General features: G+C 42.3%; 1 protein-coding gene across 1 annotated transcript in view; it reads left to right on the top strand.

The window, feature by feature from the left end:
* LOC143426529 (monocarboxylate transporter 10) overlaps window positions 1–15001 on the top strand; it is a 68350-nt gene that overhangs the window by 41764 nt on the left and 11585 nt on the right. The window contains exons 5-6 of the mRNA XM_076900065.1: window positions 8829–8997; window positions 10580–10744. Coding sequence (XP_076756180.1) covers window positions 8829–8997; window positions 10580–10744 — 334 coding nt within the window. The remainder of the gene's footprint in view (window positions 1–8828; window positions 8998–10579; window positions 10745–15001) is intronic.

The raw sequence follows: 15001 nt of genomic DNA, 5'->3' as shown, positions 1-15001 counted from the left end.
CGAAGCCGCCCAATGAATAATGCAGGGGGACCACCGCCACCACCGTCGCCTCCTCTCGAGCATCTTGGAATTTTTGGATTTTCTCCCGCGGCTCGCTTCGACGGAAACGGAATATCGAATGTTAAGTGTGGATCGGTTGATATTGAATTTTCCGACGGGTTTCGGACGTTCGCGATGGAACATGACTCGCGAGAAATCCCTTTTTAGGGATGCGTGTCAGGATTCACCATTTTTTTCCTTCGCGAGGGTAGCTTTTATCGAGGATGACAAATATGGTATATTGTTCTTAGAGTTTTGTGGCGGCTACGATTCCTGGTATTTTCGAGTCGTAAATTCTCTAAAGAAATAACAATGCGTTCCTACGACACAGCGCAGGTCTGGCCACCGCGGGTTAGCACTTGGCGACCAGGCCCGCGCGTTTCCTAAACCCGATACCCGTCTGGTTTGTGTCCATCATCTGGGCCAAGCAATTGTTTCCCTTAAGATTTCGTCGCGACTGAGCATTGCCAGTCGCGTACGATAGATCCTTGAACTTGGTTTATTTATGACCAATTTCCGTCCGTTACGTTTCGTGGAAACGTTCACTCTCCTCGTCTGTGCATCCATCCTTTTCATACTGGGATTTCCCATCCTTTTCTATACGCATTTTTAAGGGACGACATTTTCGTCCTCGCGACAGTTCGATTCGGACAGTTCGGTTAGAACGACGCAAGCACATAGTTCTGTTAGAACAACGCTAGCATATAGTTCGGTTAGAACAGTTCGGCGAGAACACCCTGTTCGTTAGAGCAGCCTCCATATTCGTTAAGAATTGTGAGGTCAAGTTGAGTTTCACTAGAGTCGCGTAGCGACGTAAAAGAAATCGTAGCCGTAGCACCGCCCCCAACATTAAGAACTATTGTTTTATATTAAATTGTGGGCAAAAAGGTCGAGTGTGATTTCTTACTCCCGTTACATTGCCCTCAGTTTCTTCAATGAGAATTTCTTCTTAACTATTCGTTAGACATTATAGAGCCTTCATGTTGCAGAATATAGTTGAGATATTCTTTTGCAACGCCTCCCCACGGACGCCATTGAAAAGTTCATAAGATATAAGACTTGCTACGCAGTCTGTATAAAAAAAAAGGTAGCAGAAATGGAAAAAATAATCGGTTCCATTTACGCAGGAAATCCTTTAAGACATAGAAAAGCTCTCTCGTACAACCAAGAAATTTCAAAATCACGACTTCGCGTCATACAAGATTCTGCACTTTCAGCAAATACGCATTAACACTCGCGATGAAGAAATCAACACGTAACAACCCCCTTAGAAGCGCATCCAATTCTCACCCCTCGCCGCCGCCCCAAATTACCGCGGTCTTGATTTCTCCCAAGCCTCCAACCTCTGCAGAAACGTTACTCCTGTTCTACGGTTAATTAGGGGGCCGGTGGTGCGATTCACGCGGCCAATTCGAGTAATTAAACGCGGTCCAGAAGGAGTGTGCGTGTGTGTGTGTGTGTGCGCCTTCTCGCGTAACGCTCTTCCAATTAGTTTGCACGATGAAAAGGGGCTGGCTCTGCTGGCGAACTAGAACCACCGGTAGCTCGAAAAGATTCTTTTTCATGACTTTACGAACCGGAAATTCAACCACGATGGCAAACAACGCGACAGAGCCCGCGAGAGGATCACGCGTGATAATAAATCGGTGGAGACACGTGCGATTATGGAACTACTTGTGCGAAAGCGAGCTCGCGAAGCATAGAACTAGATTATCCATTTGACTATAGCTCAACTAATTATGCAATTTGCAATCCACTTGAAAGTTTCAAAGATCTGAAAAGAACTTGGAAAAGTTCTACTAAACTGAAAACAACTTAAACCCACGCGCGTAGTCTTTAGCTTGATATCCCTAGAACCCTAATCCCACCCACCCTCCGTTACATCTGTGTGTTCTCATTATACAGAAGGTATAATGCGAACTTCAAGGAACCGAAATCCACAATGCATTTTTCAAAATCTAACATAGACTTTAGAAGTTGCAGTATGGACTTCACGATGGGAATATTAGAGAAAGGATATTAGGATTATACAGGATTATACATATATAATGATACATATGCATTGTAATACATTTATAATACAGATACAAGGATTATACATATATAATGTATTAAAATATCTATTACTAAAATCCTTCAGCGCTCCAACGACGATCCAGCGGCGAAAATCTAAACTTAACTTAACTTAAAGTATAAGAGAATTAATTATACAATTACAGATAATTAAAACTTAAATCTACGCGCGTAGTCCTTAGCTTGATATCGCTTTCGAGAGACCGGTGTCTCGAAAACGTTACCAAGGGCCCAGGTCCACCCCGTGGAGGTGACTACGCAGGGACCCATCCCTAATTTCCCTAATCCCATCCACCCTCCATTACATGCATGCGTTCTCGGTACAGAAGGTACCGAGGACTGACTCTACTTCAATAATTTAAACGCGGAATCCACGATACATTCTCCAAAATCTAACATAGACTTTAGAGATTGCAGTATGGACTTTACGAAAGGGATGACGAGGAATGCCATTCTCTTATCAGAAGTGAAATCTTTAAAGTGACTCTACTGACACTTTAGAAAAATTCAAGTGTTTCGCAGAAGGGAATACACTACGATATTCTATATTCTATTATAAAAATCTTAATAGAAATGGAAACAAAATTAAGTTATACTAAAATTAAGACAAGAAACTAAGATGAGGCAAATTTAGATAAAATTCGCGACGCGACCAAAACGAACAAGTACCAATAAACCTGCGTTACAATCTCGCGAGAGCATTCTACCCGATGGTTCAGCACTAATCACTAGGCGAACCATACCCGACGCGAATCGCGAACAAGTTCATGCCACGTCTTACGTCGAAACAGCTGATACCACGCTCTCCCCAATGGTGAATGCGGGTACCATCGCGATCTCAGCGAGACTTAGCAGTAGGACGCATTGCCCAACGACAAGAACGAACTTCGCAGACCGCCCCAAGTCGTCTTACAGCAGGTCCGAAGACCCCAGCGACACGGGGTAGGAGCTACTCGGAACGAACCCGCGTGAGCGCGTCCAATGTACTAAGCCTATACCCAAGTCGAGTACCCAACGGGCGTACCAATCGACAAGGGCTGCGAAATCACAATGGGCACCGAAAACCACATCAGTTTGATTGAGTATCGACTATTTCGTTGCGTGGAAATGGAAGACTAAATCTCGAACGAATAAAAAAGAAACGAAAAATACGCGAAGCGAGTTCACGCAGTGGAAACTTAGAATGCTCAAGGAAGAATGTAACGCATGTTTATCGGTACTAACTACACGCGTAGAAATGGCTATTTCTCACTTCGGATAAGAGAATGGATTTCTTTACAATTTTGTTACAATTCAGTTACAATTAAATTACTTAAATCTAAGTGCTTATGACTAAGGACGCGCGCATCCCACGGCGATCCAACGGCGATCCAGCTGTGATCCAGCCTCGAATGTAGAAATTGAAGTGAAGAAGGAACGAGATGGATATCGAAATATCGAATAACGAGAACAATTTCCAAGAAAAGACGATCAGTTTTAAGATTCTCCTAATAGCTTTTCTTGATAGTAATATCTGACAATAAGTTCACGGAAAACAGTTGAAAAGAATTTTGAAAATATGATTTCAATCGCGGTTTTGCACATATAAAAACTTAAAAACGCAGAAATTAAAATAAATTAAAGATTAAGTCGATGGTCCAGGCATCAAACAATACTCCGTCGAAAACAGACACCACAGAGATATAGAAATTACGACAGATTATGCAGGACAATAAAAAAATAATAAGAATAACACCCACTGAATTGATTAACGTCGACCACAATTATGCTCGATTGAGATAGATTAGGGATGTCAGGATAGAAGGGATTCAGGTTACATATTTATAAAATTACATTATGTGAATGTACAGATATGTTCACTAAAACTAACTTAAACTATTTGCAACCCAACTTAAACTTTCAAAGTCCTGAAAAGGACTTGAGAGATTTAAATTGTACTGCAATGGACTCGATACTAACTGTACCAGTGATTAAATTATTCTAATCTACTACAAAGTTAATGAAATAATAGTTAGATAATGGAATAAATAAATGAACTAATGATAGTAAGTCTATAAAATCTTTATACAAGACAGAATTTGTAAATCGTAATCTTTTAACTGATTCTGATACTTTTAGTATCGAGTTTACAACTATACTTATTATCTACGTGCGTAGTCCTTAGCTTGATATCGTTTTCGAGAGTGCAATCTCTCGAAAACGTTACCAAGGGTCCAGGCCCACCCCGTGGAGGTGACTACGCAGGGACCCATCCCTAATTTCCCTAATCCCATCCACCCTCCATTACATCTGTGTGTTCTCGGTACAGAAGGTATCGAGGACTGACTCTACTTCTAAACATCAAAGAACCGGAGTCCATAATACATTCTCCAAAATCTAACATAGACTTTCGAGATTGCAGTATGGATTTTACGAAAGGGATGACGAGGAATGCCATTATCTTACCCAAAGTGAAGTTTGTAAAGTGGACTCTACTCACGCTTTAGAAAAATTCAAGTGTTCTACGGTACGATATTTAAGATGATGACTCTTAGTAAAATTTCGAATAAAATTAAGTTAAATTAAAGTTAAGAAAAGAAACTAATATCAAGTAAGAATTGAGATAAAATTCACGACGCGATTAAAACGAACAAGTACCAATAAACCTGTGTTACATTTCCGCGAGAGCATTCTAACCCGATGGTTCGGCATCAGCCACTAAGTGAACCATACCCGACGCGTATCGCGAGCAAATTAAGTTCATGCCACGTCTTACGTCGAAACAGCTGATACCACGCTCTCCCCAATGGTGAATGCGGCTACTATCAAGAATTCAGCGAGACTTAGCAGTAGGACGCATTGCCCAACGACAAGAACGAACTTCGCAGACCGCCCCAAGTCGTCTTACAGCAGGTCCGAAGACCCCAGCGACACGGGGTAGGAGCTACTCGGAACGAACCCGCGTGAGCGCGTCCAATGTACTAAGCCTATACCCAAGTCGAGTACCCAACGGGCGTACCAATCGACAAGGGCTGCGAAATCTCAATGGGCTCCGAAAACCACATCAGTTTGATTGAGCATCGACTATTTCGTTGCGTGGAAATGGAAGACTAAATCTCGAACGAATAGAAAAGAAAAGAAAAAGAACGAAAAGGAAAGATACGTGAAACGATTTCACGTAGGAGAAACTTAGAATGCTCAAGGGAGAATGTAACACATGTTTATCGGTACTGACTACACGCGTAGAAATGGCTATTTCTCACTTCGGATAAGAGAATGGATTTCTTTACAATTTTGTTACAATTCAGTTACAATTAAATTACTTAGATCTAAGCGCTTATAACTAAGGACGCGCGCATCCCACGGCGATCCAACGGCGATTCATCTGTGATCCAGCGTCGAATGTAGAAATTGAAGTGAATTAAGAACGAAATGGATTTCGAACCATCGAATAACGAGAACAATTTCAGAGAAAATACTTTTCTTGATAATAATTTGAGAAAGAATTTTGGAAAAGGTAAAACTTAGAAACGCAGAAATTAAAATAAAGTAAATATGAAGTCGATTTCCAGTCAAACAATCCTCCGTCAGTCAAACAAACACCGCAGAGAGATAGAAAAATAACTACAGATTATGCAAGATTGTTTTAAACGTCTCTAATTCCAACCAATGGTGTTTATAAAAAAATAATGAGAATAATAACCAAGAAAATGATTAGCACCGACCATAATTATCCTCGATTGAGATAAATTAGGGATGTCAGGATAGAAGGGATTCAGGTTACATATTTATAAAATTACATTATGTGAATGTACAGATATGTTCACTAAAATTAACTTAAACTATTTGCAATCCAACTTAAACTTTCAAAGTCCTGAAAAGGACTTGAGAGATTTAAATTGTACTGCAAATGACTCGATACTAAAAGTACCAGTAATTAAATTATTCTAATTTACTACAAAATTAATGAAATAATAGTTGGATAATGAAATAAATAAATGAAATAATAGTTAGATAATGAAATAAATAAATGAAATAATAGTTAGATAATGAAATAAATAAATGAAATAATGATAATAAGTCTATGAAATCTTTATATAGAATAGAATTTGTAAATCGTAATCTTTTAACTGATTCTGATACTTTTAGCGTCGAGTTTACAACTATACTTAAATCTACGCACGTAGTCCTTAGCTTGATACTGTTTTCGAGAGACCGGTCTCTCGAAAACGGTACCAAGGGCCCAGGCCCACCCCGTGGAGGTGACTACGCAGGGACCCAATAATGTACTACTAATTGCATTATACTTTTGGTTTCTTCGAATCCAAAAATATTGAATAGAATTGCACCCCCACCAGCGAATAGTTAAATCTCTAATTTGTTCACTCACCGTCCACCGCTATCAACCGCTTGTCCACAATTGTTTACAAGTATCCACTATCCTTGGCCACTCCATCGCCATCCATCGTCGTCCACTACCGGCTACCACTGTCCACTACCACCCACTGTCATCCACCACTGTCCACAATCCTCCATCAGTGCCCACTACCCTTGACTAGTCCACTGTGGTCCACTGTCATCCACCACCGTCCACAATCCTCCATCAGTGCCCACTACCCTTGACCAGTCCACCGTGGTCCACTGTCATCCACCACCGTCCACAATCCTCCATCAGTGTCCACTACCCTTGACTAGTCCACTGTGGTCCACTGTCATCTACCACTGTCCACAATCTTCCATCAGTGTCCACTACCCTTGACTAGTCCACTGTGGTCCACTGTTATCCACCACCGTCCACAATCCTCCATCAGTGCCCACTACCCTTGACCAGTCCACCGTGGTCCACTGTCATCCACCACCGTCCACAATCCTCCATCAGTGTCCACTACCCTTGACTAGTCCACTGTGGTCCACTGTCATCTACCACTGTCCACAATCTTCCATCAGTGTCCACTACCCTTGACTAGTCCACTGTGGTCCACTGTTATCCACCACCGTCCACAATCCTCCATCAGTGTCCACTACCCTTGACTAGTCCACTGTGGTCCACTGTCATCCACCACCGTCCACAATCCTCCATCAGTGTCCACTACCCTTGATTAGTCCACCGTGGTCCACTGTCATTCACCACCGTCCACAATCCTCCACCAGAGTCCACCACCCTTGGCTCGACCACAGTTAGCCACCAGCAGCAACCATTCGCATCTTCACCATGACCTTCTCGCCTCGGCGTCCAGACAGCCAAAAGACTCTTGACAGTCTCGCACTTGCTTATATACACCCGTCCCCAGTGTCGTCATTCCCCCACTCTATCGAAGATCGCGAGTTAACAAAATCAATTTTTACACTATACCAGCCCACAATTTATTAATTTTCATATTTCTATCGTACATTTATGCTCTTTACAACTTATTGCAAAGGTATACATAATTTTTTATACATTTTTTACAAATTAAAGGTACATTTATACCCTTACAGGGTATCTTTCTATCACTTACCGGATGTTTTACGGAGAAATTGTATCGTTTGACTCGATACTCGTAAAAATTAAGTAGCTATCGAATGTCTTGATCTAGTTAACATTAAAATATTATATTAAAACACAGGGACCATCGAGATTTCGACGGGGCTTAGCATTTATCCCGACTGTCTCGTTGCGTGACGATAAAAGTCGAATCTCGAACGAACAGAGAACTACTCGCGAGGCGATCTTACGAAGCAGAAAACTAGAGTGCTCGAGCGTGTACGTAACGCGATGGTTTTCACCAGTACGCGAGTAAACGCGAACCGATTTGCAGGACAAGAGGGACCGTTTGGAATTTTTATTGTCCGACGTTGGCTCGCCCCATTCGACCAAGGAGAATAGGGGGTGGCTGGTTTCGGAGACTCCGCGAGATCCTCGTTGCTAATGGGCCGTCGTTCGCGAATTTTTATTGCGTTCGATCAACGTGGTCGTGAATAACGAGGGGGTTGAATAACGACGCCGTTTGTCCGATTTTCGAGGATTCCAATGGGGAACCGTGTTTTTAATTCGAGATGCAAGGGAGATTTGTGAACGGCATTCTGACCGTGCGCCGATGTACATCGACTTTTATTCATATAGTCTGAATCAACGGGTTCTGTACTCTGAATAACGGCGAACGAACCAAATGGTGATTACGAATCGAGGATTATTTGGAGTCGTTTGATGAGGAGATTATATCCGTTGTATTATGTTGAATAGATTTTGGTAATACTACAAATTGAATCTCTAATGAGGGTGGCTTTATATAACGAGGAGATTCAGAGGATCGAATATTTGAAACGCAAAAGGCCGATACACTTCATTAAAATTTCCACGAATTTTCTGGAGTTACTTATTATCCGACCATCCAGAAAGAAGCCCAATTGCACGCATATCTGATCGTATACGCAAATGATAAATCAGATCTGCCACAAATAAGTTGCCTACTCGAAACAGAAAATGTATTCTGCGATATTAGAATAGGAATTGAACAAATTGTACGCCTTCGGAACTACGATTCAGACATAAGAAACTATACGAAAGCAGAAGAATACGGTAAATCGTAATTTCACTCGAAACGAGAAGCTTAGAGGGTAACACTCGAGGCGCGACAAATCGATTCGATAGAAAAGCACGGTTGCCAGGAAGCCCTCGTTCACCCCGCTAAACACGCTCGAGGGGGATGGCAGTTTCACGTGTTCGCCTCGAAGTAACCATCGAATTAACGTTTCAGCGTGGGTGGGCGCGTTGAGCACTGCGGTCTCCCGTGGTTCGGCACCCTTGGTCGTGGGCGCGTGTCGCCGTGGAAGTACAAGACTCACGGCGGTGATCGGCGGTCTCGTGCTGGCATTGGCTTCCCTCTTCACGTCGTTCGCCGCGGAACTGCACCAGGTGCTCCTCAGGTGAGTAAAACGCCTCTCAATCTCGAGGAAACGGCTCGTTTCCACGAAGATCCTCTAACATTCCCTCTCGTCTCGTCTCGCCTCTATCTTCCATTAATTAAACGTTATTTACGCGTCACGGTATCTTTGAACATTTTTTATTATCGAATCTGCTATGTTCCACGATTTCATTCGGAAAATTGAGACGATCCCCTTGCGCTGAAATAGCTTTAATTACTTCTAAGTGGGTTTATAATTAATTTTAGTGAAGTCTTCTCGAGCGCAAGATAACCATGAACGATGCCAATTATCCATTTTCCCTATCTAATTTCCTGCCTTACGTCGAGAAATTTTGCAAAATCCCACCGTCGTCGTGTATTATATACCCAACTAAAAACTTTCCGCGAGTTTGATGCTCGAAGAAACTCCCATTTTTAATACGTGCGTATAAGTATATTTATTTGTCTCTTACTTCACTTTGTAAATACCGTGCGATCTCAACTTCTTCAATTTCCGCTGGAACGCTCGCCAGCGAAGGATTAATAATTCACCGGAAACGCAACAAACTCCGACGATATCACGATTTAAGTCCCCTAAAGGCGCAACTCTGCGTTCTTCGAGTAGACTCCCGCTGAAAGACATTTCCCATCGTAACGCTCGCGTTCGTCATCAAAAACTCGAAGGGCCATCGTATTTTAATGTCCATTTCCATGATATATTTATTTTGTTTCTCGCTGAAATTTCCAACAGCTGATTTCGAATTTTCCGCAGTTTCTACGAATCGATTCCTCGCGTACCTTCGAGTTCCGCTTAATTTCTCCCGGCTAAAACAATTACGTGTCTCTGTTTACCGTTCGAAGCAGAAGCAAGACAAATTACCGCGTGGCTTTTTTTCCCTCTGCCAGAACGCCGAGCGGAGGAAGTGAAAAATGTCAAGGGATAGACGAGAACAGGCGAGAATGAACCTGTGGCTCCCTTGAGATACTGCCCTTCGATCGGCAAACCGAAGACGATCAGTCTTCGTTTCATGCTTGGATCTTCCATCGTGCGAACGGAAGATAAAGGGTTTACAAAGTTTCGTCGAATAAATACAGTGGGGGTGAAAAAACTCAATTCAAATAAAACGAAAAGAAAACCCGGAAGAACTTGGAAAACAAAAAACATTCGCAAAGCTAATCACGCTGAACGGTGCGGTCGTAATCCATTCGCGCGGGTCTGAGAAAAATCCGCTCGACGGGCTGAACAGAGCCACGATCCCCGAATCCACCTTTTGGAGCCTCGAAGAACAGCCACTCGCGATATCCCTGGCGCGTATCTCCTGGCGTATAAACGCTCGACAGCCTCTACCACCTCTGCTCTCCTCCGCGACAAATAAACAACGTCGTTCACGGATTTCTCAGTGAGACGAGGTTCGCTCGTAAATCCCGTGTCGCTTGAAACTTCGCCAGCCACCCCCTCGCGATTCGCGTATCTCGCGCGAGCCACGTCGAAATCGTCCAAAACCCCGTCTCGTCTCCAACCCTTTTCACGCGCATCCCCGCCGCGAATCCTCGCGCTGGGTGCCGCGAGGCTGAAACGATTCACCGTTTGCAAAATGTAACAGCTACGGCGTGGTGCTGGGCACCGGGGCTGGCCTCGTCAGGGAAACTGCCGGCCTGATGCTGGGCCATTACTTCAGGAAACGGCGAGAGTTCGTCGAGATGGTCGTCCAAGCTGGCGCGGGGGTGGGAATAGTGCTCTTCAGCGTCTTCTACAGGGAGGCAGTCGGGTAAGTTATCGGTTGTGTTTCCGGTGGCAGATAGGAATACCGTCGCTCGCGGTGATAGAAACGGAGGGCTGACGTCGTCTAGCGTTTGAAAATTGCCACGGGGACCTGATTGGCGTGCGGAGATCGGAGTCTTGCTCGAGTTTAGTGCCAGCCGTTTATTGCCACGCGTGAAATTGATTATGTCGAAATTGAGTTGTTGGTGAAATTTAGTAGCGGGTTTCGGTTCGATGGAAATTGCTGGGCTGTGCAATCGATGGTTGCGGATAATATTGGTGGATTTAAAATGGAGAAGTTTCTATGGATCAGAGGAACAAGTAGAACGCATCGTTATTGGGAATAAGGAAAAGGGGATGCAGACGCGTGTAGCCAGACAAGTAGAACGGTTACGTATCAGACCTGGCTGGGCCAGTTGTATAGCCTTGCGTGGTCTACTCCAATAAGTAGAACAAATGTATGACCAGGATAAATAGAATGTTATCTGTAACACTGGCGGTAGAATGAGATTGGCCACGCTCGGGCAAGTAGAACAGGTCTATTATAGCTAGTAACAATGGCCATATCTAATCAACTAAATGTACTGTGTTATCCAATTGTTACGATATTAATCGAATCAAGTGATGAAAATTTAGCAATTTCTGCAAAATCCATATTTAATTATAGTAAATTAAAGAATATAATAATAATAATACAATACAATTAAAATAACGAATGATGGCTACCAATAATTATCGGTTTCCAAACGAGGCAGACGCAATTATCGTAGCAATTAAATTTTTTAATATCTGTTCGTATAATTAAACAGCATAAACCGACGTGACTCGATACAAAAAATTTCTTTCGTACCAGTAATACGATCGCGCTATCGACGGCGAATGTTTTCTTTTTCTTTATCGACGTAACCAGTAGCTTCTGTTTTAAACGATTCATCCTGATATTGACGCGAGGGGAAAACAAAAATCGCCAAAGTGTCCGCTAAGTATCGACACGAGGCGACATTCAACGCGAATTGCGGCTGTACGTAGCTTCTCCAAAGACCGTGCAGAATTCCTTTGAACCTTGCCCGTTGAAAAAAACGACAGACAGATTCCACGTGAAATAATTGCGCGTCCACTTTTCCCAACGCTCGTTTTTCCGTGCGACAGAACTGTTTGTTTGTCATTCTCCATTCCTGTTCGCTGAAATGTCGATAAATTTCTTGCGTGCGACGTCACAGTAACACGTGTTTCGATTCTTTAAATTTCAGTTGCTTTTTATACAACGTGGAATTTTTATAAACAACAACACGAAAGCGAAAATATTTCTCGCGTCTGACTAGAAACGAGTCTATTCTACTTTAGCTGAATAATATAATTTGTTCGCTTATTAACTTCTTTTCTCGTAAAATTAAACGTAAATTATTTGAAACACTAACAGTCAGAATTATTACGTATATGTCCTTGTTATAGATGATTTTTGGATGTCTAACTGAAGATGGTCTTACTCTATTGCAGAGATAACTGACAGTCGGTCTGATTAAAGTAATTCCGGTTGTTGAATCAAATATGATCCTGTTCCACTTTTCTAACCGCGTACTTTTCCCGTGCATTCAAGGATGTTATTTGTCTGGCCAGATACGAACCTCTTCTACTCGCACGAGTATCGTAACCGTGTACCCTCTCGTTTTCGAATGTGTAAAGTTTCCTTTTTGTGCCACCGCCGCAGGCAATTGCCTCCACTATACCTTGATTTTTATGTCCTGCAAAATATACAACGACTTTCCGTTTCAATTTAGTTCGCGCGAAAATTGTTATTTCTCATTACATTTCTCGCTCGATCTTGAAAAAAAAACCAAATTTTCCGTAAACGATTATCTCTCACCTTTCATTAAGAAGCTTTTATCACGATTATTCGACATTTCAATTTTGATTGAAATTAAATTTCCTCTTTGGAGTTGTAAATGAAATTTCTTAATTGCTGACATTTTTTTTCATTGCTCGTCTCGTTTAATTGCTGAGAATGAAATTTATGGCTGAGTATTCGACGAACAGCCAAAAGCTATCGAACACTTTCGCTGGTAACGCTGTTAGACAAGCTCGACCGCAATCAGAGAGGGCGAGTTTAAACCAGGCGACCGAGAGGGAGGAAGAATTACTTTTCCCGCTGCTCTTAATTGCGTTAATGGTTCGATCACACTCCCTGGGCCGAATATTAAACGTCGATGACGAACGAAGAAACGGCCTGTCCGGAATGCTTTTAATTAAACTGAACGGCAGCGGCCCATAAATTCGACGGGGACAGTGCTCGTAATTAAATCTCGCGCGCGGTGGCAACGGGAAAAAGTCGCCGTTTGAAGCGTCAGAATCTGATTAGGTAGATAAGTTCATTTCGAAGAGCTTGCTTTGACGCGACCTGCTCTCTGCTTGTCGCTCGCTTTTCATTCTTGATCGTTCGACCGTAAAAATTTCTCTTTCATCTGATAGATTTGAAAATTATTTCAATTCAGAAGAGAATGTACTGAATATCGATAGATCGATGTATACGTTGTAAAATTCTTAGAGTACTTCTTGTTAGTGAACGTTTTTTGTTTAGGGATGTCAAAGATATTTTCTACAGGGGATGAAATGAAAATATTTCCTTCGTGGCGATACGAGATATTCCTGAGGAAATTCTTTTCTCGCGTCGTAGCTAAAATTTCGAATAAAACAGAACCGTGAATGCAGTCGTGGTGGAGAAATGTTCTTACTTCTGGAATGAAATTTGAAGAAATTCTCGACTATCGAGATTGAATCACCTTTTTCTCACTGTCGCTAAATAGCGGTTGGAATTAATTTTCGCGAGAAGATCGCGTCGAATCGGTAAATTGCTTGTCCCATAGTTAAGATGCCTAATCGTCAGAGTTCAAACACGATCCCTAACCACTTACCAGCAGATTAATGTTTCCCAGAGTCCAGACAGGTGGTTCACGAATCTGCAAGCGAATCCACTGCATTGCAGGTGCGTGTTGCCGTGTTTCCTCAGCGAAAATAATAAAGATGAAAGCTTAATAACGGAAGTTTATTCCGGTAGATTATTAACAATATCATTTTCTTTTATCACTTAAATAAATTAACGAACTGAAACCATTTTTTAATTACAATTATCTCTAAATTTTCTTTCATAAATAAATTTACTAATCATTTTCTTTTGAATATATCTTTAACGAAACTTATTCTCAAAAATGGTTCTGCCTTTTTGCACGACCAATGCGTTAACTCTTTAAAAAGAATCACGATTAAATGTTTCAAGGGAAACGGAAAGAAAAAATAATTCCCGTATGAGAGTGCGACGATTATGAAAAAATTAGATTGTAGCGACAGCGACAAAGATTGGAACAGGCCACTGGGACGCGTGGTTTAATCATTTTACCTTCCTGTTTACCAGAGCACTCCTCAGCAAACCCGGGACGAGCTCGCGGAATAAAATTCACGGCGGTAACGACGCAATTCCGTTGGCTAGGCAGCTCTCTAAATATTCTGACAACGAGGCGAACGCGAATTCGTTCAATTAGCGGGGAGCAAGCGAGCGCGGCTGCTCTGCGAACGATACAATTTCATTTCCTCCAATTTCCTAAACAGAACAAACGTGGACGCCGCCTTCGCTTCCTGCACGGGTGCCCCGTAACGATCCCCGCGTTTCACCTCCTCTAATTTTGTAATTCACGGTTACGTTCCGGTACGTTCGACGCGCTGTCGCGATTCGTTTCAACCCTCGTTCGAAAATCGCCACCGATAAAACCTGACGAACCCGCGTAAACGTCGAGCATCGAGGCTCGATCGAACGTAACGGATTGTTCGACCTTAAAACCGAATAAGATAGAAACGAAAATTCTTTCCCCCTCAGATAATGGTATTGAGCCATTAAGGGGTGACTTCGCGGTTGGAACACGTTTCATTCGCCAATTTTGCTTGCGGTCAGTTTCATTCCATACTCTAATCGGACAAAAACGAAAACGCCAAATGGAATGTCGCTCTTTGCTATTTTAATGGATTAATTCCATTACCGCGATATGAATCTGTGTGTTATTACCTTCTCTTGTTCAGTAACCGCAGAGTTTAGTCACTCTAAATTTCTATTTAAGGAAAAGGTCCTTTAAGGTAGCTATTGACAGTGCTATCGAATTCTGATATAAACTAGACTCTAATTACTAACTTTACTCCGTAACAATTGGTTTTTCTTGTTAGAGGGGGTTGAAATAAGTTAAGTAAAGTAGTTTGCTTTCATGCACATACACAGAGACAC

Source organism: Xylocopa sonorina, chromosome 8 (assembly GCF_050948175.1).
Source record: "Xylocopa sonorina isolate GNS202 chromosome 8, iyXylSono1_principal, whole genome shotgun sequence".
In the NCBI taxonomy this organism is placed as follows: Eukaryota; Metazoa; Arthropoda; class Insecta; order Hymenoptera; family Apidae; genus Xylocopa; species Xylocopa sonorina.
Note: the sequence above shows the minus strand (reverse complement) of the source record. Positions and strands in the feature narration are given on the sequence as shown.